Raw genomic sequence first — 24,982 nt, 5'->3', positions numbered from 1 at the left:
AATTACACACTTCAGATTTAAACTATCACTTCACTAATTACTTTTCAGTGACACAGAAGAAACAGAAAGTTGACAACTTTGATATGCATCAAAGATTGTATAGCCGGTGTATGTGGGTGTGTTTATCCTCTAAGACTAGATGATCTCTGAAGATATCACACGGAAAGCCAAGGCACAAGTAACCATTTGAACTTCTGATGTGACAGACATATGTTTCCATGGAGACAGGTGAAAAATGTGGGAAGTGGCTTGACTAACTCATCAGCAAGTAGTTGACTGTCTGAAACATTCAGACTTGCTGCTTCCTTCAAGATTATTGGAAACTTCCTGCTTGCAAACTGATATTGTCACTACGGTGTGATGTGTGTTCACAGAAAATGATGGCGGATGTGTTTTGATTTTGCTGACCAGTTGCCTCATTAACCAGCAGCTATACTAGTGTTTTTGGAATGCTTTTTTCAAGCTATTGCTCATTATATATACAAAATGTATGCAATCCAGTGTTCACATTAACTCCTGGAAGTGGACAAGGGGTTAAAAATGCACATGTAAAAAAGCAAATCAGTTCCCTTTCAAGGAAACTCACACTGCGTCGATTGTCGCTGTAGGAACGCTCTGCGTGATTAAGTCTTGAAGCATGTGTGAAATCAGTCCAATGGTGTGGCGGAACGTCAGAGGCGGGGGACGTCTCAAACCAGGAAACTATAAAGCCAGCCCAAACAAAGCAGTGCTAGCTTCTGAATCTTCAGTAAGCGCTCTCTGTGAAATCGTTTGTCATATTTGGTGTTGGACTGATTTCACATGTGCTTCGAGACGTAATCACGCAGAGTGTTCACACTGCACACAGCGGGAACCGAGGTTACAGTCGTAACCAAAGCGTTTTTCTTCAATGTATCAAATAAAAGTCATCGAATTAAAACTTCTTTAGCAGCTGCAAAATCTTCTGCTTCATGCTTCATCCTTTTTGAACATATCTTAATTATTGTTTATAACACTTAGATATATACCCTATAACACCTATAGATATTGTTTTTTCCTTCGGTATGTTGCAACGCACTTAATGTATTTTTATATTTTATTTTAATTGTATTCTTTTGTTCAAAATAAAAGACAGAAAGAAATAAATCTCCTTTGGTTCCTTTTTAGTTGATAATTTCACTGACTCGATTAACTCGTACTCAAGCCGTGATGAACATTTTCAGTTAAACTATGCACTAACTGCTACTGTTCACTTCACCCAGCACACAGATAAACAAGTAGATAACTGGCAATTACAACATTGTGGTGCCATTCATGTGTGCTCATCTCGTAAATAGAATTATCTCCACACGACGTGAAGGCAGCAAGTGACACCTGAATTCAAGAATGTTACTGAAAATGTTATTGCTGTGTTGTAATCATGAATGTGAAGTTGCACCTGTGGAGAGCGGAGCTCAGCTCCTCCAGTTTCTGGGACTCGCTGTTGTTGCTCATTTTCGACAACGTGTCGATCCTCTTCATGATTATCTCCAACATATCGCTGATCTTTCTCAGGACCCCACGAGACTCGAGACCGCCCATCACTGTGACACAAAACAATGAGTACATTACAGTAAGTAGCCATGTACTGCCTAGAGACCCTGCTGAAAAGACCAGAATGTCAAGTTTCAGAATCGGGTTAAATTGATAGAGGCAGCCTTTCAGCATCATTACTCCAGTCTTCAGTGTCACATGATCCTTCAGAAATCATATTCAAATTTGATACTCAGTATACATTTCTGATTATTATCAATGTTGATATATGCTGTTCATATTTTTATATAAAAAATAAATAAATCAAGATTCTTTGATGAAATAGTAAGTTCAAAAGCTTATATATTACACCTTATATTTAAAATATATTCAGTTTTGTACAGTGTGTGCAATGATTGCCTTAAATTCCTCAAGCATGTTTTACTCAGTCATAAGTCATTAATACAAAAACATACAAAACAGTGTTGGGACAACGATAGACCATTTCGTTTGAAGTCACCATTATGGTGATCAGTATTGTATGGTGATCATTATGGTGATCTTTAGTCGGGCTCTTGCCCTTTGAATGTTTAGTATTATTTTTTTTGTTGTTGTTTTTTCTGGCTGCTGTAACTGTGTGTTTGTATAGTACATTTTCTATGGCAAAGAAAGCCAAGACAGATTTTGGGGATGATCTGTTGGTTATTTACTAATCATCATGTAGCCTGAATCACAGATCTTATCCCAAGGATTATCACTGAAAGAGTTCTAGATTTTAAATACTTTTAAATATTGCAATATCCACCCTGAAACATAACTGAATTGAGTGAAAGTAACTTACGTGAATACACATTTGTGTGACATAGTAAACATATTTTTGCTAACAGGTTTTGTCCAAATGCGTAAGCACTTCAAATCTCTTCCCCGATTACAACAGCCACATAAACTGCAGAGTATGTTGCTGTGGCTGCAGCAATATTGACAGACAATTGTTTTATTATTATTTAAAGACAGACATCATTTATTCAGTAAATAATAATAATAATAATAATAATAATAACACATAAAGCAATTCCTTGTGTATTATTAAATACATTGTAAAGTAGTGAAAAATAAATAAACTAAAATGTGTTTGAAATACATTTATTTTATGCTAAGTATACTACAAATACATTTATATATTTATGTACTTACCTTATATATAATATATATATATATATTATATATATATATTAGAGGTGGGCATAGATTAATTTTTTTAATCTAGATTAATCTAGATTAATTTTGAAATTAATCTAGATTAATCTAGATTAAAATGGCTCATTTGAATTCTGCCGAAGGCATTCAGAGTATGTGTGCTACCCAAATAATGACTATAAAAGTAAGTCTTTGAGAACGGGTTTCTCAAGCCAGGTGGCGCATTAGACCAGGGGCTCATCTCCTGTTTCCAAAATGCATCACAAACTGCTTGAGAAAGCTGTTCTACTCATAGACTGTAAAAGTTACTACTGTACTGTTACCGTCCGTAGGCAACATTAGGTAGGCCTATGTTATTATCAACTACTATAGGCTATCAATTAGGGATGGGCGATATGGCCTAAAATCCATATTGTGATATACATTGCAGCCTCTTGCGATAACGATATATATTATAATAAAACCATTTCAGAACAGGTTACACAGACCCTGCTAAACAACTGCTAAATGTATTTTTATTTTTTTTATTTTTTTTGAAAGGGTGTATGTAGTTTTGAGAACATATATTGTGCAAAACTGTAAGTATACAACATAATTTTGCAGATAAATAAAATTTAAGTACACTAGCTGCAGAGACTTAAGTAGGTCTAATGTTTATTATGGCTTGGAGCTTATGAAACCCCAAATTTAAAATTAGAATATTGTCTAACTGATGTCTTTTCAGTTAAAAAGAAACACAACAACGATTCTTAAAATCGGGCGCTTTTAATAAAAAGAGATTATGTGCTACACCACTCACTAAGATATATTGGGAATAATACGCGCTGGTATTCAGTGATATGTTTCGTTTTGAATTTGAGGTGGTAGAACGGATCACACTGGATCGTGTGTTAACTTACCGAACTGTTACACCACACAGTCTACGTCGGACGGCTTAAATCCGAACCAAGTCCAAATAATGGATGTTGCACGGATCTTTTACACCAGCTTTCACTTTCAGCCGTGTTTACTTAAGATGACGACGAATATGATGCGTTGCAGCCGGGTGTTCCTCGCGGCCGCGGGTAGATTGCGTCATCATAGCTTGTGTAGATTGAGCCAGCTCCCAACGCTCCCAACCCAACTTGGAGAATAGATTAACGGCGATATTTTTTTTATCGCGCGATAAGAGTCTCGCGTTAACGCAGCGCGTTAACGCCGATAACGGCCCACCACTAATATATATATATATATATATATATATATATATATATATATATATATATATATATATATATATATATATATATATATATATATATATTATACAATTGTACTTTTTGTATCCTAAATTGGTATACTTAAACTCTGTTAAATTGGAACAACTAACTGTGTACTTAATGTACTTTAGTAATCCGGAAGTAGTGCTTAGATCTATCAAAATATATACATACGTACAGGGATCATACTATCCTTACTAATAGTGATATTAAAACACATTTTAGGCCAAATAAGGTTTAATTATAACCTTTATATCAGTCCTTCTTAAGCAATATGTCAATAAATATGTTAATGGATTTGTAGTTAGGATGAAACACATTTTGGTAAAGGTTTTGTTTCCCCCCCAGGGAATATATTAACACAATATATTATTTAATATATTTATCAATACATTTAAACCATTTAATGTACTGATCATAAATATATGTACATATATTTTCTTTCTGTAAGACCAAGCACTAATTCAACATGGAAATTTATGTTGGCCTAATCCAGTCTGTTTAGCATTGGAGAAACACAATACAGATATAAAGATTCTCTAGGGCTGCACTCTCTTCCGAGAAAGGCTCAAAAACAAAGTCATGGCAAAACAAAGAGCCTGAATGGAGACTGAACTCAAATTCACTGGCATATTAGTTGTATTTACTCATAATACCAACAACAGGCTGAGGGTTTTATTCAACAACATTTCAAAAGCTTCTCATTAGCACAGCCTCTCTCGCTCTCTCTCTCCAGAGCATCAGTGATGAGGCAACCTACTTCAACTCTCATAACTGAAGAAAGGACACAAACAGCACAATACAGGAAGGGGACCAATTAGGCTGACAGTCGAGTTTAATTTCAGAGCTTTTAGAGCTCCTGCTGTCTGTTTCCCGGGAAGCTGGTGTGAGTGAGTGGATGCCTCTCACCTGGCCAATTAAACAGAACACATCTACAGCTGTGAGGTCAGTAGACCTCCAGAACACTTCGCTCTGACATTCTCTGTTATAGAGATCATCCTGAACTGAATGCATCCTTCTAATGATGAAGGCTATAGGAACATTACAGCCGAGTTTCTTCTAAAGTGCCCCAGATTAAGGCCTCTGCGGCTGATCTTCCTCAGAGTTAGACTACTTTCTTTTGGGGTCAAACAATTCTCACAGCTGGATATTTGAACTTTCATTGCAAGTAGCATGCTCACACTTTTATAATGATGGTAAACATGCAGGATTCATTTGTTATAATGAAATTCTGTGATGGTTTACTCACCCTAATGACATTTTAAACCTGCACGCATATGTGGAACAGAACCTATTTTGAAGAATGTTGGAGTCCAAACAACATTGGACCCCATGGGAAAACAACCAAAAAAAAAAAAAACATTCAATCGGAATAAGGAAGTTTGTATAATTAGTCAGGTTTCATTTTCACTTGACTGTGACTCGTTTCTTATTGGGCGTTAAGACATGTTATTGACATGTACATAAGACATCCCTTACGAAAAAAGACGTTTATTTGAGTGTGCTATTAGAATACTTCTTTTAAACTAAAAATAAGAATGTATACTTTGTCTTTTTATGTACTTCTCAGAAATATACTTAAAATTGCACTTAAGTGTACCTGACCTAAACTTGTACACAATATTTTTATCGAGATATACTTAAAAGGATTATTAAGTATTCTAAGCATTCTTGGCTTGTAGTTGTGTTTTCTCTTTTGTTTGAAAATATTGACTTATAAAGAAAACCGATATGTTCCTAATTCTATCTGAATTTGTGTGTAGGCCAGTTCACTGGTAGCGTACAGGGCAATTTACTTCAAATCTACTTTACTCTTCCCCCGCCATTGATGGAATTTTTCGGCTATGCATGTGTTCACTGTTATACAGTAGGGGACTCCGGATGAAAACACAGTTAAAAAAGAAGCAGAAACAAGTGAAGATTGATAACAACGTGATCATCAAACATTAAACAGCATATAAATCAAAACTGCCTAACGTTACCGAATTAAATGTTGAACCCATGAAGAGGAAATGACTTTGGGGGTGCTGATGGACTTGATTTACTCCATCCATGTTTTGATCATTGTTCTAAATCTGATCTGGACGTAGTCTTTGACAAAGACTAAGACTGGCAAAGACTTCACTTGTAGTATAGTTGCAGTACAAAATATATATATATATATATATAATGTAAACACTAAAAAGTGGACCAATTTAGTCTCAAGTAGTATTGAAAAAATACACTTTTAAGTACAGACCCTTTCCAAAAAAATAGAATATCATGGAAAAGTTTATTTCCATAATTCCATTCAAAACGTTAAACTTCTATAGATTCAGGGCCCACAACTTAAACGATTTCAAGTATTTAGTTGTTTATTTGTACATAATTTGGGCTTCCAGCTCATAAAACTCAAACAGGATTTAAAAAAAACAGGATTTATTGATAAAGCTGGATTTATTGATAAAGTATATTTCATAAAATGACCTTGAAGTATACTTGTTTTTCTGTAAGGGACTGTAAAGTCTTGATGTAATGGATGAAACAACAAATATTTCCTTCTGTATTGTGATGTACATCCGAGTGAAACGACTGGTATCACTTTATTTTAATATTCCACTTTAGACATTCTACTAACTATAAGTAACTTTGCAACTACATGTCAACTAGCAGTCACTAGAGTATTAGTAGACTGTCTTAAAATCTTGTACCACATTATTTTGATAAAGTAACTTTGCAACTACATGTCAATTTATTCTACTAACCTGAACTCTAACATAACCCTAACCTAACAGTCTACGAACAATCTAATGAGAGTTAGTTGACATGTAGTCGCAAAGTTACTTGTAGTTATAGAATGTCTAAAGTGGACCATTGAAATATAGTGTAACCAAATGATTTATTGATTTATTGAAGAAGAAAATATGTATATATTCATATATACAAAAATATATGGCAGGGAATTGGTTCTATCCATCTGGTTGTTGATTGGATGAAGGCAGATCTAAATGATCCAGATTTTAGGAGGAAATTTAAAAATAGAACATGCATGGATGAATTGTTCACAATAAGGTCAATAGCTTGCATTTAGGAAATAGATTTAGGAATAGATTAGGTGCATTTTAATTTCATGCTGACTTCAGGTTGACATGGAATCTTTAAAATGCAACACTCTTTAAATCTTTTGTAGGATTTTAATATTGTGACCCACCCTTAGTTGATGCCAAAAAAAGATCTGGGTCGAAAGCAAATATGACTTTATATCAAACTACAAATATGTGAGCCAAATGAGTGATTTGTAGAGTAATATCTAGTACCTGGGAAACTACTGTATAGTTTAAAAACATTCTGGTCAAGATGTTAACATCAGTACGCTAACTGGATGAACACTGAGTGCTTTTGATCTCTGAGATCTGTGCAGCGAGCGCTCTCATTCATCCAAATCAATTGGAAGACTGTGTAAAAACTAGATGAGTAATGATTATGTTGAGAATGATCTACAGTATAGACAATCTCAAACACTGTTCTGTATTTTAACTTGACAAAAAAAAGTAAAGTAAAGTAAAGTAAAGTAAAGTAAAGGAATACTGGTTTTGGTTCAACATCCTTCAGATTCTAAAAACAAATGTGAAATTCAGTGACACTGTAAGTAGTGGGAATTCAAGCAGTTGTTTGATGTTCTGCGAAGGTTTAAAAGCAGAATTTTGATGCTCCTTTTTTCTCTCAAAGCACTGAACTGGAATCTTGTTTGTTACTTACTCAACATGTACTTTCTCAACCACCAATGTTGCTTAAGTAATGAGTATTATGACATCATACAAATTATGTTTTCATTACTCAGACTCCCTTTTCACTTACTGTTTGTATCTGAATGCAAGCATAAGTAGTGTAATTATGTCACTGTTACTTCCATCTCACATTACTCCACTTACTCATACAGCTTCACAAACTCCTCTTTATAAGGTTGTAGGCAATCCCAACTAAAAAAACTGGAAAAAGACTACCTATGGTTTAATCTGTTTTAGCTAATGTGCATTTGTCCAAAACCATCACCAGACCAGCTTGAACAGTAGATATCAACCAGCATTGAGGCAGGTTAACACTAGAAAACCACATTAGGCTTATTATTCAGCCTTAACCGAAAAAGCCTGCTCAGATGCACACTTCAAAAATCCATTGAAATAGTGCACCATCTGGGCATCTTTGAAATACTATTTTCAGCATAGGTCTACTGTTATTTGGGATGCAAATTTTAATCATGCAGACAGATTGTATGCAAATTAGGATGAAGTGAGTGATTGTTGAATAGTTGCTTTTATTTCCCTTGCACTAGATAAAAGCAAAACAAAACAAAAAAATGCTTGGTAAACAACCACCGATTTATATGCTAACATGCAATTTTACACTTTTGAAGTGTGATAGTTCATACATTTCCCATTCATTTTTTCACTGAAGGGTAAGTTGAAATTTCTGTCAGAGGTTACTGACAGCTGCTTAGTGAAACATAACCTGGAATATTCCTTTAAGAAATTCCTTCATTTCATTCAAATGACTTAATTCAAGGAGCCTAGCAGTAAGGTACCAGAAGGCATTATGACTCAAAAATGTTTTTACTAACTCCTTAATCAACCCTATTATGTAGGCAGAACAGTGCGGATAGCAAAACCAGCAGCACAGTTCAGTCATTACTGTCCATGAGAAAGTCACCAACATTTGCTTAATTACAAGATACATGGTTTTATTGGGGTTTTAATCTGATGAGATTAAGTTCTGCTTTTGAAAAGTGGAGGTGGACTCCATAGTGTATGAACTATGAAGTATGGAATACAAATGTCTTTGAGAATCCCTGCTGAAAATAACAGCATAGCTAGAAGCAAGCATGCTAAGTTTGGTTGTTGATATGTTTTTTTTTTTTTACAAGTCATCTTATCCAACAAGAATGACTTGGTCAACCATCCAGTGTTGTAATACTTGAGACCAGACTTGGTCTTGAGTCTCCCATTTGGACTCAGTCTAGACTGGACTCAACTACTATGACACCAAGGCTACATTTTGTGGTTTGTGCAGGCTCACAAATATGATCCGCTCAGTGCTACAGTGTCTCTGGACAACTGTGGGTGTGCTGTGGAGATTTGTGTGATTGTTTATCCCAAAGGAAAGCACAATCATACAGCCTAAATTGCTCAGACCCATAGACTGTAAAAAAAGATGGACGACGCCCATTCGCTCTCTTCCATTGGTGAGAACTGAAGCCGCCAGTGTCCCGATATGGCGCTGACATATTGGAAAGTGAGTCTGCGCAGTAGCGATCTCGGGACCAGACCTGCACAGTAGTGAGCAGGAAGTAAAGCCGCGAAATCAACGCTCCGCCCTCACTCTTGCAGAATGCGCTCAGGGAGAGTGGATTCTGCACACTTTTTTGAAAATTGATTGCAGTACGACAAGAGGCTTGTTAAAATAAATACAATCTCCTCAGTCCTCCAAAGATCCCGAAAAAAATGTCCGTTGGTGCTTCAGTGACTACTTAGCTCAGAGAACCTGTCAATCACAGCTGTCCATCATGACGTTACACCACCGCATCACGTAACTAACTAAAAACCAACTTATTTTTGAAACAGACACTTGAACTTACATCAGCGTGATAAAAACGACAGCAAATGAAAGAAACCACCTTTGGAAAAAAGATATTTGAAGTGTAATTTAATTGTTTAGTTGGTCTCACGTCCCGTTGAATAACACGGGGAGGCGGGGCTTATGACCTATACTAGGACCAGTCACCGGGGGGCGATCGAGACGTTTTGGCTTCACTTTTCAGGGCTTGTGCGGCACGCTTGCTCAGACCTCTTTAGGTCTGTGTCTTGATTTGACCCTCTATGGTTTTGGTCTTGTCTCGAAGACAACTTGAAGACCATGCCGATGTTGGTCCACAAGCTAGGCCAGAATTAACCCAGCACTATAACCAGCCTAGACAAGCATGCCTTGACATTCCTTCTGGTCTTGTTCCAGGTCTAGTTTTATTGGACAAGACCTTGGAGTCTCCAGATTAGCAAAAGGTATCTATAGGAATTAGTACATGTTTCAAAACTATGTTCACGGTACCACAGTCAAATCCCAGCTGAGACGTAAAATCATTATCCTCGATTCCCAAAACCTTCTTGAACCTTAAGCGATACATTTGATCTTTGTGCTGTTCTAAGTTTGACTTTAATGCAGACACCATTTTCAAAGCTCTGGATCAGTGAGGGATGCGAGCAGTGTGTGCCTGCTAATCCTACTAACGTATGCTGCCTCAGCTTCCTGATGTATTTATTAGCTTGCTGAAAAGCCACCATTTGTTAAGCAGTGAGGGCTGATAAAGTGATTCACGACTCCCACATGCGGCTGTATACTGCTGACTGGAGCCGGATCTGCTTGCGTGTGCATGCATGCAGGTGTCTGTGTTAGAGATCCTTAAGGCCATTATACTGTATGTGTGTTATGTGTGGGTGAAGGGGTTCGGGTGATACAGTAATACTGTATCTAGCATTCTCGATGATTCATTTACTGCTTTTTGCTTTGTAGATTAAAGATGAAAAGAGTCTCAAGATTCTTGCTTAGGGATTCAGTTTTTTTGGGAGTCAGTTTCAGTCCATTAGAGGATGGCTTTATGAATGACCATGTCTTTATCTGAATGAACATTAGTACTGAACAAATCCATGTGCCTGTATCTAAATACCTGATTGACCAATCTCACGTACAGTATTGTAGACCCTTTAATGGGACTGTGCCATGTTGGGTCGAGAAGCGGTTCTAACCTTTCAGTAGTACTGAGGCTCAGGCCCCTGATCAAAAAAGTGTTAGATATACAGTATGGATATAAATTATCTTTACAATCAGTAGCAACAGAGTTGTTCACAAACTACACGTGCAATAAACGGCTTCATTGCCGACAAACTGAAAAAATCAGATTCCTACAACAGTAAATATCCACTCTCTCCAGCACCTCCTTTTAGTTTTCTGACTTACAAATGATCCCGTTACGCCGTGAGAAACCAGTGCATGAGTGAACTGTCCAGATGTAAATCTTTTTTTGCAAACTGATTAGCTTGTTTGACTGATTAGATCAAAAGAGGGACTCATTCGCAATCTGGCATTGCTAAGTCTGACGCACACATGTAATGATTGCTGAAATACTGTCAGAGGAAATTAATCTCAGGTCGTTATATGGTAATCTCCACCATCAGACAAAGATTTAACAGTAATAATTTACTGGGGCACAGAGTTATTTCACTGGGGCTCATGCCCCAGTAAAACAAGTCTAGTGATGCCAGTGTCTGATGCCCAGCAGCCTATGCAACAGTTTGTCACCAAATTGTGGACTCTAAAGAGTACCACAGGGGTTGAGGATGACATTTGGAATGGGGCCTTAGTTCAAATCAGACCAGGCCAAGATGCAGGATAATGAATAGGGGTTGATTTGCAAGAGTTGGCAGTCATGTCCTTGCTGACAAATCCAGCATTCGCCAGCTCTGTTTTGGTTGTGAACAACGTAACAATGCAGGTCCACCTAGACCAGCATAAACCAGCCTGGATCAGTGTGAAATTTGTGCTGGATTGTGCATGAGATGTGCTCATGGTTGTGATGATGATACTGTAATGATATGTAAATCTATATGAGGTTTTCACAGCATAAATTCAGTAAGTGAACCCAATCGCGTGCCTCATATTCTTGTACTTTGGACAGTCACGGAAACACCATGCTTTGGGAGTTGTGGGTTGGTGGTCAAGTGGTGATGGAAAACCATATCTTACCATACCTTACCATACCTAACCATAAATAATACAAGGACACACAATGCTAGAGCATTTAGGTAAAAAGGTTGCTTGCGCTGTGCGTACAAAAAATGAAACTGAAACCGCAAATGTGCAAATAAGATTATGTTTACAGAGGGTTTAGGAACATACAATGTGAAACAGCAGCTTATTAATGTACAAGAATAAATAATAACCCCGGGTAAGTTATGAGAAGTGCGAAATGACCCAGGGTTAACTGTCTCAAGTGTGAAAAGCCCTAATGTGTGTATACATTGACTTTTGCCAAGTTACAGATATTCTTTTGTTTATGAACAATAAAGTACCATAAATTGCACATGCAGTACTTCGTACGGCAAGCCACTGGCAACACTTAAAACAACTTTCACAGTTGTGATATAACACTTAAATTAACCTTCAGCAAAGTCAGAGACTATTGCATCTTTTTGAGACTCTAAGATAAGAGTCAAGCAGTAGACTGATAGGTAAACACTCTGAGTCAGCACAGGCTGTGGGTAAACATTCACTGCTGGCTGCAAGCTCCTGAAGCTCCTGAATATGGAGAAGTGTACCGCTGTGATTGACTGAAGCTTGGTGTTGTAGCATGATGTAAGCCCTGTTGGCTTACTGCATTAGACATAGGCCGTCGAAACTAGGGATTGTGGGTTTCAGTCCCATCTGGGCTGAGTTTAGCCAGAGTGAGGCAGTGGATGCCTAAAGGTCAACGGATAGAAACCATCCTCTGCTAAGACTGCTCATTACTCCTGAATTTCCCCTCAGGGATCAATACAGTGCATCTGTCTTCTAAGAGCTGAGAGTCTTCTGTACTGAACAGCTGGAGGAACTGTTTCCAGCAGTGCGAGTGCAGTGTGATGGGCTTGCTCCTGCAGAATATACAGATGTATTGTCGCTAATTGGCAGAAGAATAAAGTCACGTTATGCTCTACATGGGGTAAAATGGGTAAAATGTTTGCCTCTAGATTTAAGCGGCAAATAATGTTCATATCATGTAGTTAGCTTTGAAAATCAAGCTTGCATTGATAATTGCTAAACATTTTTTAGTTACCTTGACAAGATTTTTTTTTTTATGTATGTTCAAAGCACAACCTTTTACTCATTTTAAGTTGACTTTAACTAGAGATAATTAGTTGAGGTAATTTAAGTTGAGTGTGATGCCGTGATGTGGATCTAGAGTTCTGTAGCAGCTCTGATCTAGCAATGAAACTTTTGTCGAGCCTTTTGAAAATAGTGTTATAGAATGGTGCCAGGGTTTGCTGAGTGGTTGCTAAGGTGTCCTGAGTGGTTGCTAATGTGTTGAAAAGAGGCTGCTAGGGTGTTCAGAGTGGTTGCTAGGGCTTGCATGTTCCAGGGTGGTTGCTCGATTGCTCTAGGTATCTTTGGGGGTGTTGTGGTTATTAAACAGCTTGTTCAGTACAACATAAGATCAATCAACAGCATTTGTTATTTGGATTACCACAAAACTGATCCTCCTCTAAAGGGTTAGTTTACCCAAGAATTGAAATTATGTCATTATTTACTCACCATCATGTCATTCTTAACCTGTTTGACTTAGACTTAACACTTAGTGTGTGTGTTATTGATGTGTTTATTATAACATTTTAATTTAATAAATGCAAACAGGTAGCTTGAAATAATTGGATCACATAGTTTTTCTTTCTCCAAAAATACACAAGCAATAATCTAAATTCTGCACCATACCTCTCCAAAATCATTAGTGATGATTAGTCGCAGTGAATGCCCACTTTATGAGTGAAGGTGTGGGTACTGTATATTCCACACGTCAAAACAAAAAACTACTTAAGTCTTTCCCAACCAAATGAACTGCCATCTCAATGAAATTGAAACTAGCTTTGCATAGTACCGTTTGATGAAGTCACTTGAGAGATAACAATGAAATAAGGAGGTACACTCAAGACAGAATAAAAAAGTAATGAATTCTCAATTTTATCTTTAAAACGTAATCCCTTGCTTTCAGCATTCTGAAATGAGAACTATATAAATAAATAACCATATCCTGTTGTTTTTTGTTTGTTTGTTTGTTTTTACAAATGCTCTGCTCTACACTTCATAATCTAGTGGAGAAGACACGCTCTGCCCTGTCTTACTGTGGCTCATCTGTGTCTCAGGGATTAAAGTGTGTTTAATTCATGCACGGAAGTGTGTTAGAGTGTGTGTGTGTGTGTGTTTGCTTCAATTAGCAAACGTTCGCTCAGGGATTTGAAACTGAAGTAAATAGTCTTGCGGGAGGGATTAAAAAGCATGTGACAGAAAAGGCAAAAAGAGCAGTAGAACGATTAGGAATATTAAAGCCGGGTGCAGGAATATATTTCCACTGAAACGGAGAGAGAGGGAATGACTCAAGCTACAGCTCTTCATCACACACTCCACTGCTATTACGCTTTAAACAATGACCACTGCCATCCAGAAGAGTGTGAGTGGCTCTCAACGTGCCACCATCCCAATATCGCGTTCAGCCGTAGGAAAACAAAAGCTCTGTTTCAAAAGCTAGTGCCCTACAGTAGCACACTTGTGACTTGTGCACTATTCACTATTCACATTCACACAGCAGGATTAGATCATTGATAACAGGATTGATAATTCACATTCGCGTGATTGTCACTCGCATGGTCGAGCACCGATTCGTCTCCGATTTTGGGCATTTGTCTGCGATTTATCAAAATCTGTTGGCGAGTGAAAATCAAGGCTAAAATCATGCATCATGTTAGTTACCAAAAAAAATGCAAAAGTATGACTGTACTTAAGGATGTACATAAGGATGTAGTGTAACGACACTAATATTTTGTTGGTAGTTAACACTAAGTTGTCAACACTGCGGAAAAACTACCAACTAGTTGGTACTACCCAACAAATTCAACCAAGAGAAAAAAAAGCTTCTGTTTGGCTCGAGGTCATGGTGCAAAGGACCCTAGGTTGAAATTACTCCGAACCAACCTTTTAAGACGACCACCATACAAGTGAAAAAGTTTAGTACACTCAGCAAAGTCATCACACCCACTGTGAACTGAGTCAGAATGTCATTGGCAGTCACTGGGTAAGGGTGTATAAATTAATTGCCTGTCAAAAGCCTGTCAAATCATCATTAATATGTTTGCTTCCTGTCAGGGCTGACTCGTTTTATGTCTTATCTTGGTCAAACCACATTCTTGTGAGGCCTAATGGATTTTCCGTATTTTAATGAAGTTGGACCTAAGAAATCAGCTTGTCTAAAGAAATCATCTAAAAATACATCAAGATAACTGAGAATTGCCAGCACAGTCTGACCTAAAGTTGAGTTCATGCAACAGAATATCAAATTATCATAAAACACTTCCATTTATTAGTCATGAATGGTCCCACAGGAGGAATCTGCTCACTTGTTTTCACATTTTATTCAAAATTCTTGAACATCTTTTAACAATTCAAAGTCAAGTAACTTGTAAACTTGGACAAATTGGCCTGGGCTGCATTTCCCAAAAGTATCACGTAGATCGTAGAAGCCACCAAAGGTCTTTACGATCTATGATTTTGGGAAACACAGCCCATAACTCTGTCAATATTTTGTGTAGTGGATTTAGCTGACTTCCTATTTTAAGACTTTAACTGTTTTCTCAGTGGTAAACCATTTGGCAACACAGTAAAAGTATAAAAACGCTGTGATCTATTCAAAGGAAATTAGACTAATGATCACAGCTAATTAAATTGATGCATAAAGTTCATTTATAGGCTGTCAAGTCCACTAAGGCAAGCCGAAATAAGAACCCAAGGGAAGCTTTATTTATATCCATAACCAAAATACAAGATAAACAAAACCTGACTTGACCGAGAAACAAGAGACTCACCCACAGCCCACTGTAAAAATAAAAGGTGTCTGGAGGAACCTTTTGGGGTTCTTCACTTTGCCACACCGGCGGAACCGTCTGTAGATCCTCTCGGCACCCTTTAAAAAGGGGAGGTTCTCTGAGGAACCACACAAGTTTCCTGAGGAACTCTTATATTAGACACTGTGTGGAACCATTTTGGGTGCCTCCAGGAACCAATTATTATTATTATTTGTTTTGTTTTTTTCATGTTGTTACTATGGTAACCGTTAACTTCTATTAAACAAACTGAACCAAATACAAAATAAGAATAGTTTATTACATATTTTAGATCCATTTTAATACATGCACTTCCATGCATTTGGGGGAAAAAAAGATAGTAATCGATTAATATCAATGAATAGAATACACAAAAAAATTCTATAACACATTAGCAACATGAATAATCAACCATATAGGCTATACAAGAAAAGACATCTCAACAAAATGCATGGAAACACATGTTCCATGAAATAAATCAATGTAAAAATAAATTGACATTAACATTTTGACTACCCTAATTAAAAATGTGCATCTTCACTTAACTTGTTAAGTTTTAAGTCTGACGCCACTGTTTCCAAGTCCAAAATCTCTCTCAGATGCCAAAAACAAACAACAAACTGCTAATATGCACTCATTGTGCTGTAATATTCCTGAAAATTATGATCCTAACTTTTATCTCTGTAACGAAATCTCAGATGGTTAGTTATTCAGCTATTTTGGATCGTAAAATATTGAAGCCTGGGATGCCGTTAGACTGGAGACTGTAATGCACACTATGGCTTTTGAAAAGCTTAAATGTGTGACTTGAATCAACAGTGCTCATACATGGATGTTGAGTATTCTCACTAGAAACAAGATAGAGGAAGTAGAAGTAGAGGCTTCGACCCGGAAACAGTATTCCTTATACGTCACAACAAGCAGAAACGTTTTCCATTATTACAGAGTTAAGATGCAGTAAAATTAGCTGTTGTTCTGTGAATTGTTCTAGTCATTTCCATAAGAATCCACACGATCTACAATTTCGTGTGTGGTCAAAAATGTCACTATGGGACCAAGGTGGTCACTGGAATTCCCTGGATTTGACCAACAGAAAGCTGTGTGAAAGTGACTCCTGTGTGAGCTGTGCTTCATACATTACGTCGCTACACTGCTGACAATGGTCAATAGACCCTTTTGCCTGTGTAATTCAACGAAATTCACAAATGTGACTGCACCTTTACTCGCTGCAACATAAAATGCAATCAATAATAAAATCTTCACAGGGGACATGAGGTACTTAACGAGCTAGAAAAGTGAAAAGATTTTAAAAAATCAGTAAAAATGTACTGTAATGTTATTAAAGTGATAGTTGTGAAATTAAAATAATCTCCTCAGCCTTGTGACATTTCAAACCTGTTTGACTTTCTGTCTGTGGAACCCAAAAGCAGATCTCAGGCATAATGCAACCCCAGTCACCGTTCGCTTTCACTGCATGAAACACAAGCAGAAAAGAATTGTGTAAATCATTCATGAAACCATTCTTATGAACACTTGTCTAGTTCAATTCAATGCAACAATTTATGTAAAAATGGATAAATATTCTGAAATATGCTCCAAAAATGTCCCAGAAAAGATCCTAGAAATAATCAAAGAGTTCACAACTCATGTGTTATGGGTTTTGTTGCAAATCTTCTGAAGCCATATAATAGCTTTTTTGTGTCTAAAAAGACTAAACTTGAAGTTATAATTCAGAGTTCAAATGGCTTATATTCAAATGCAAATGATTAAGGTATAAGAAAAAATGCTTAGCATTATTGGCGCCAATTCGCCAAACCTATGATATTTTACATGTAAAAATAACATGAATGAGATTTGAGAGCATGAGGGAAGATTTTCAGAGAATAACTGATTAAAAAACACAAGTCCACAGTCAAACAATACAATTTCACACAGAAAAGTTCATAGTAATAAAGTACTTGCGTGTGGTGCAGGTAACTTACTGTAATTCAATGTTGCCTCTGAAATGTTCAGATTATTTTAGAAATGTAGGCTACTGGTTGTTCTGGCGAAACAGAAGAACAAAGCTGATTATATCCATTCACAACATAATATTTATTGACCAGTAAATGGCTTTAAAAGTGTATTAACCACTTGTTCATAACAAACGCCAATGACGACAGCAGGAATCAGCTAAATTTGTTATATCAGCAATTTGAAGACACAGTTGTACACAATACATTGAATTGAATGACTAAAAAAATCTAAGACAATAAGTCAATGATTTCCATTTGTGGCATAAAGTTGATTATATTAGTTAGCATCACGGCTAAAACCTTCATACCACATACTGTGCAATAAACAAGTGGTAAACACTGTAGTAAAGACGTAGTAATGTATAATACATTTAGTTTATATATGTATGTGTTTGAATATATAGTGAGTGGACAGTATATATATTTGTTTGGCAAGTTTACAAACCTTGTAACGGAGAGCCGAACAAACGGCGGAAGCTTCGATGAGGGGAGCCGTTACTTTCCTGATGACGATCAGCTGAGCTTTGTTGCGAGCGATCACAGCAGAGGAATAGCAGCAGTTTCGTGACAGAATAAAACTTTTCATATTATTTTTATTATTATTGTTGTTGTTGTCATCGTCGTTTAAGGTTTACATTAATCAAAATAATATACTAAATAAATGTAAGCCTATATGTATACTGAATCAAACTTAAATATAAACACTGGATTCATTAATACTAACGCTTTCTTTTCTTTTCTCTTCTCTTCTAATTTATATCTGTTTTAAAAAATAATTTAAATAAATAAACGTATACTGCGTCAGACTAAACTGGGAAGGGTCACAGCACTTACATACTGTTGTCCTATTGTTAGTTTAACTGCTTCTGTTTGCTCTCCTCATTTGTAAGTCGCTTTGTCTGCTAAATGATTCAATGTAAATGTAATAATAATAGGATAATAAAAATCTTATCGTGGCCTCACAGAAAAGTTAAGTGTTAAAAGATCTTACAATAACCCTTTTATAGAATTCGAGTTCCTCTAATTTCCCCCAAAGCACTTCGAGTTCTCGTAGTAATGAAAAGGTGACTCCAGAACCTCTGAACTGAATACAAAGTGCTTAAAGGATCCAATAAGTTCCAGCAAGAACCGCAAAGATGGTCAATGCTCCAGCAGTAACCCTACTATAGGAGAAAGAGCTTTAAGGGACTTAAATTAAATTTTTAAGTTCATTGAGTATCCGACAGGATATTTGAGGCACCTTTAGTTTTTACAGTGCAGGTTACAACATCAAATCTATACAAGACACAATGGACTAGGAAAACACGAGACAAAAACAACCAATGACAAGTGGAACTAATCGAACAAGAACCAATGAAAAGACAGAACTGAGTACAAGATAAGACAATAAACCAATGAGAACATGACACATGAGACATCGAAACTTATCAGGACATGACACATGAACTAAAGGGACCAAAGGTGCCTTGAATCGACAGATCACGTGAGAGGCAAGCAGGAAACATGGCTGAAAGTGAAATATCAAAATATAATCATTACTGGACACAGATATTTGTCACACTGTCCAAATGAAGGTATTTTCTTATTAGATAAAATGAAATAAGATAATTCAGGGTACATTTACACAAAAATTATGTACTAAGAACTGATTTTTTTCTTCCTTTGTGTCTTTCGCATACAGACGACAACGTTGTCGAAACGATCCCCGTTTAAACTGATCTGCGAAAACGACTAAATTCGCTGTATTTTTCACGCCAGGCCAGTAGGTGGCGATGTAACTTTCTAAAGAAACGCTATATGCCTATAGACCAGGGATGGGCAACTTCAGTCCTGGAGGGCCACTGTCCTACAGAGTTTAGCTCCAACCCTGAAAAAATCACCTGCCTGTAATTTTCTAGTAATCCTGAGGACCTTGATTAGCTTGTTCAGGTGTGTTTGATTAGGGTTGAAGCTAAACTCTGTAGGACAGTGGCCCTCCAGGACCGAAGTTGCCCATCCCTGCTATAGACTGGTCACATCATACGCATGCGCATGGCATCACTGTTTTCACAAATTCAATTTTTGTAGTTTACACAGAGATGATAATGGTATCAATTTCAAAAGCTTGCGTTTTCAGGCCCCCAAAACAGCATTGTCGTGTAAATGAACGACCAAAACGCATACATTTTAGTTTTTAGTTGCAAACAGTGTAGAGTAAACGGCTCTTTATTTGTGTTTAAATTCATTTTATACTATATGTTATAATACTAAATGATATGTATAATTATATAATACCATATAATAATATTATTATATATATATATATATATATATATATATATATATATATATATATATATATATATATATATATATATATATATATATATATATATATATATATATATATATATATATATATATATATATATGCATGCAAACTAGGGGTAACATTTGTTATTTCTTCTAAAAATTCAAGTATTGACTGCACTTAATAAATCCAGCTATTTTTCCCCCAGGTATGTTGGTGTTAAAATGTGAAGAAAACAAACCCGGATTCTGTCTAGTGAGTCGGTGTGAAATTCTTGAGCTCTTTAGCTCGACTCCGTCTGACAGCAACCGTGGGAGTGTGTGATAGAAGACGAGAGATGCTGCCGTGAAACTGCATTGGTTTACTCATGACTCACTCGCTGTAAGATGACCCGAGGGCTTCTGAAGAGCAGAAGGTCACCAAAAACACTAGCTCCAAATGCTATGTGTGCCCACATCGGCCCAAGATATTTAGCATGAGGGGGCTTGATGGCATTCATATGAAAAGCAGTATGAACACACAAGCACACACACACACACACACATTTTAAAATCGACATGAAATCTAAACTGATCCTGTTTACATTATATTGTTCAAGTTATTATGAAGAAACTAAACAAACAAGAAAGACAATACCTGGTAAGCTACCTGTTTGGGTTTCACTTTATTTTGATGATCCCTTTTACACATTCTGTTGACTATACGTAACGTTGCACCTACATGCCTACTAACTCTCGTTAGTAGAGTATTAGTAGACTGGAATGGGTTAGGGTTAAGAATAAGTTGACATGTAGTTGCAAAGTTACTTATAGTTAGTAGAATGTCTGTTGGAGGATCATCACAATAAAGAGTTATCAGATATTAAGCAGACAGTCTACTAATACTCTAATAAGAGTTAGTAGATGCATAGGTGTAACATTACTTATAGTCAACAGCATGTTCAACAGCACCATCAAAATAAAGTGTTACCCAAATGGGTAACGCGTGGCCACAATATACTTATCCCCTGCCCACATGTCATATGCGGGGCTCTGTAAGCTTGAGCTCGGTTTTACTTTCTCTACCCCTCTCCTCCAATCAACTCCCAAAGGAGAAAATCAAGTTGTTGTTTTTTTTCATCCTCACTGAATATCCTATTTTACTCTGAAAAGAGATCACAGAGCACAGATTTAAAATGAGTTGTATTTCATGTTGACTTTAAGGTCTACTTTAAAATGTTTGATCTAATCTGCAAAAACATTTGTTCATTTTTTTTTTTACATTTTTTTTTATTATTATTATAGAGAAGTCTTTGAAAATGTGCTGAAGCAAATGTTTACAGCATTAATTTCACTCCAAGAATCCAAAAGCAGACTCCTTCAGAGTGTGTGAAAGAACTCGGCTCCCGTTCCCATTAGACCCTCATTTAGCATTATAAATACACAACAGTGCAAGGAGGAAAACATGGATGCTGGAGAAACTAGGGCACATCTTGTGGCGAGGGGACTGGGGATGATTATATCACTGCTGTATCCTTTCAATTCATTCAATTCCTTAAAAAAATATTAGTAATAATAATAATATGCAATAGGTTTTGCAGCAGTCATTTGATTTGTGACTTAGAAATAGTGCAGAGATTTGTTTCTAATTCATTTGACATTCTTTTTCAAAACTGTAAATACAAATCTGAGATCTGAGGCCAGACTTTTCAGTGTGGTCTCAGACATTTGTGTCCCACGGTGTATACAAGTGAGAAAAGACCTCTATACAAGAAGATACAGGCTTATAATAGAATCAGTGTTTTCATCTCCTGCTGTGCCTGTGTGCCACAACTGTCGAAGGCCACAGTTTTTGAACCCTGTCTAAAGGAAAGAGCGCTGATTTTCATCTCGGAGCGGTGCAGATATCTGCCGGAGTGTGATGAAGCACGGGGACGACTCCAACTGAAATCTAAAGACCTTCCTAGAGGATATTGTGTCAAAAGCCCTGCAATCCACAGATTTATATGTCACTAGCAACCAAACACCATGCAAAGCACACGGGAGACTCGACTAACAGGGTTGTGCATCATTCAGAATAGAATTGAGCTAGAAAACAAGATGCAGAATTGCAATTTAAATATGAATGTAAGGAAGTAGACATGCAATAAATTCAATTCTCCTTGATCGTTTACATTTGCATTCGCTTACTCATGTGCAACAGCAAGGGGGCATTGATACTTTTTTCTATGCAATGTAATCAGCCAATCATAACAGTGACCGTTTACTGCATGTGAAATTGTGTCAATGTAATTTACATTGTTATATTGATGCGCAAACAAACACATTACAGTGTATTCATGTTGTTTCCACATTCCATAATTCTGAATGGATCTGTGTACTGTAATAGGCCTATAATGCAGTCAGGTCAAGGTGGTGGGTTTAGGGTTTTATTTTTTATTTTATTTTTTGGCATCTCCATGTGGTCCTGTTCGGTATACCGCTACTTGTCTATTTTTTTTTTTTTTTTTTTTTTTTTTCTATGCATGCTTTAGTGTGCATTCATTTATGAATTATATGAACTCCTTGTCATTTGGTTAAGTTTCCTTTTTTGGAAAGATACCTTGCAGAAAATATAGTTTTGTGAAAATCATCTGGTTTAATTTGCTGGATATTTCAAATGATGATAAAATATATGTGTTAAACAAGAATGGTGTATGCTTAATTTCACGATAAGTGTGCAATTAATCAATTAAAGTAAGGTAATTAAAAATTGTAATTTATTGCCAGCCATAATTATAAATCATTTACTTCATAATCATCAACAGCGTTGGATCCTTGCATAGGTGATATAAGCAGTTTCTATGGCGTTCTTTTAACAACAAATGTTATTAAACATGAGAGCGCTCAAATTTCCTTCACTCTCGCACGAAACTGGACATGCGCTCTCAAACATACATTGGTCTCATGGCTCTCATGTAGTGTGAGCACCCACCGGTGAGCACTGACTGGCTCTGATTGGTCAGGTGACCCAGTCTGTTGTGATACATACAACCGGCGTAGCGTCATAGAACGTCTCTGAAAAGGTTTACGCCCACTTTTAGGGGAAAACAAACCGGCGAGCGCCATACACAGTATTGGATTGAGGACGTGTACTAACCCTTACAAACATGTAATTTGTATTTAAACATTTTTTTTTTTTCACACAGTAGGCTACTCCTATTATGTATTTGTATTTAATTAAAATTTTCCACATAGTATTTTGTATTTTTATTTTATTTTAAATACATTTCCATGTATTGATGCCCATCTCTAACTGCCATCATCATCAATATCTTGCTGTTATGGAAATATCATGAATTACGGATGATGCTATCGAAAGCTAAATCATGCTAGTTGTATGGCTGGACAGAAAAGTGCACTCAGTAGCCACTCTAAATATAAAGACATAATATTATACATTTAAAGATGTTTACTTCTTAAAACCTATGTAAAATTATTCACTGGCTACCTGGTGACTCGATGAAGTACGAGTAAATGTCCAGGTAAGACACTTCTGGCCAATGGGTGGGGTTGTTAGACCAACTTGACGCTGTTAGGGACATGTTTTTAAGTTGCCCAAATTAAGTTTATAAATGTATCATTCACGCTCTATGGAAGGCAGGGTGGACATATAATTACTCGACATATTTCATCTAAGTGATTTCTGAAGTTATACACCTCTGCCGGCTGTGTACGGACGTTGTTTTGTGCCGCTATTTTGTATTGAAGTCTATGGGAAGTCTGGTTTGTTTTCCCCTAAAAAGGGGCGGTTACGAAATTTACAGTTAAGTTCCCGGATGTGCCGGTTGTATGTATTGGTCTACTCTGCTCTGATTGGTCAGATAGTCCAGTCTGTTGTGATTGGTCTACTCTGCTCTGATTGGTCAGATGGCCCAGTCTGTTGTGATTTGTCTACTCTGCTCTGATTGGTCAGATGGCCCAGTCTGTTGTGATTGGTCTAGTCTGATCTGATTGGTCAGATGGCCCAGTCTGTTGTGATTGGTCTACTCTGCTCTGATTGGTCAGGTGACCCAGTCTGTTGTGATTGGTCTACTCTGCTCTGATTGGTCAGATGGCCCAGTCTGTTGTGATTGGTCTACTCTGATCTGAGTTAGTGTAAATAGCCTCTGCCAACAAGACCATAGACTGGCATTATGCAAATTTGTTACAAACCATACTTTAGGTTCGAGTAGGAAGTAAGACTGGAATAACAGACAGTTCCAGGCAGTTCAGAATCTGTTCATTCTTTTGCTAGACAATAAATCCATTTATCGTGCACTTTGATCTTTGAAACTTGTAACATCCATATAACACATTGCATGAAAAGTAATATCTGAGAAAGAAGAAAAAAAAATTGCCACTTCAAAGGAGCTGTCCCTTAAAAAAGGGTCAGAATTCTGTGGTTAAATAAGAGTTAAACGTGATAGTTTTTCTACATATATATAAACCTTGTTAATGTTATAAGTGAAACTCAAGAAACATATAAACATAATTTAAAAAATCAATGTCATGACCCCTTGAACAGAGTACTGTTGTAATAAATAGTACTTAAAATACATTAGTGTGTTGCTAATGTCCGTGTACCTTCTGATAATTTGCTTTTCAATTTAAAAAGAAAATAAGAATTATTATTTTTAGGTTAATGAGTAGAAAATATATAAACAGCTGTGAAAAGACATTAACACACCTTCCGGCTGATTGGTCAACCAAAGACCAGCCCGTGCTGTCATGAGCTGAACGTTGGTTCTGTCTAATTTTGATATTGGATGTATGAATCACCATCCACATCCATTGCATGAAAAAGAGAAGATTTTAATCCCTAATAATGATGCATCTAAAAATACACATTTCAGCAATATTTTGACTAGATTATAGATTAAATCAGATAGGTTATCTATCCAGTTGGAATAGCAATTAGTTAGAGCCTGTCCAGTGAAGGGATGTATGGCTGTGATGCTAGGCATCCTGTATTTCTTGCTTAACTACCACAATCCTGCTATTTAAAACTGACAAAGTGCTCCTTGTATCAACCCACACACAAGCTTTCATTAAAAATGTATAATAACAAACCTTTCTTAGAATA

General features: G+C 36.7%; 1 protein-coding gene across 1 annotated transcript in view; it reads right to left on the bottom strand.

Moving 5' to 3' along the window:
* Positions 1-24,982, bottom strand: part of mgat5b (alpha-1,6-mannosylglycoprotein 6-beta-N-acetylglucosaminyltransferase B) — a 122,759-nt gene that overhangs the window by 90,642 nt on the left and 7,135 nt on the right. Inside the window, exon 3 of the mRNA XM_079866191.1 lies at positions 1,418-1,562. Coding sequence (XP_079722317.1) covers positions 1,418-1,562 — 145 coding nt within the window. The remainder of the gene's footprint in view (positions 1-1,417; positions 1,563-24,982) is intronic.

Source organism: Squalius cephalus, assembly GCF_949319135.1.
Source record: "Squalius cephalus genome assembly, chromosome: 1".
Classification (NCBI taxonomy): Eukaryota; Metazoa; Chordata; class Actinopteri; order Cypriniformes; family Leuciscidae; genus Squalius; species Squalius cephalus.
The sequence above is the reverse complement of the archived record's forward strand: the minus strand, read 5'-3'. Positions and strand labels throughout refer to the sequence as shown.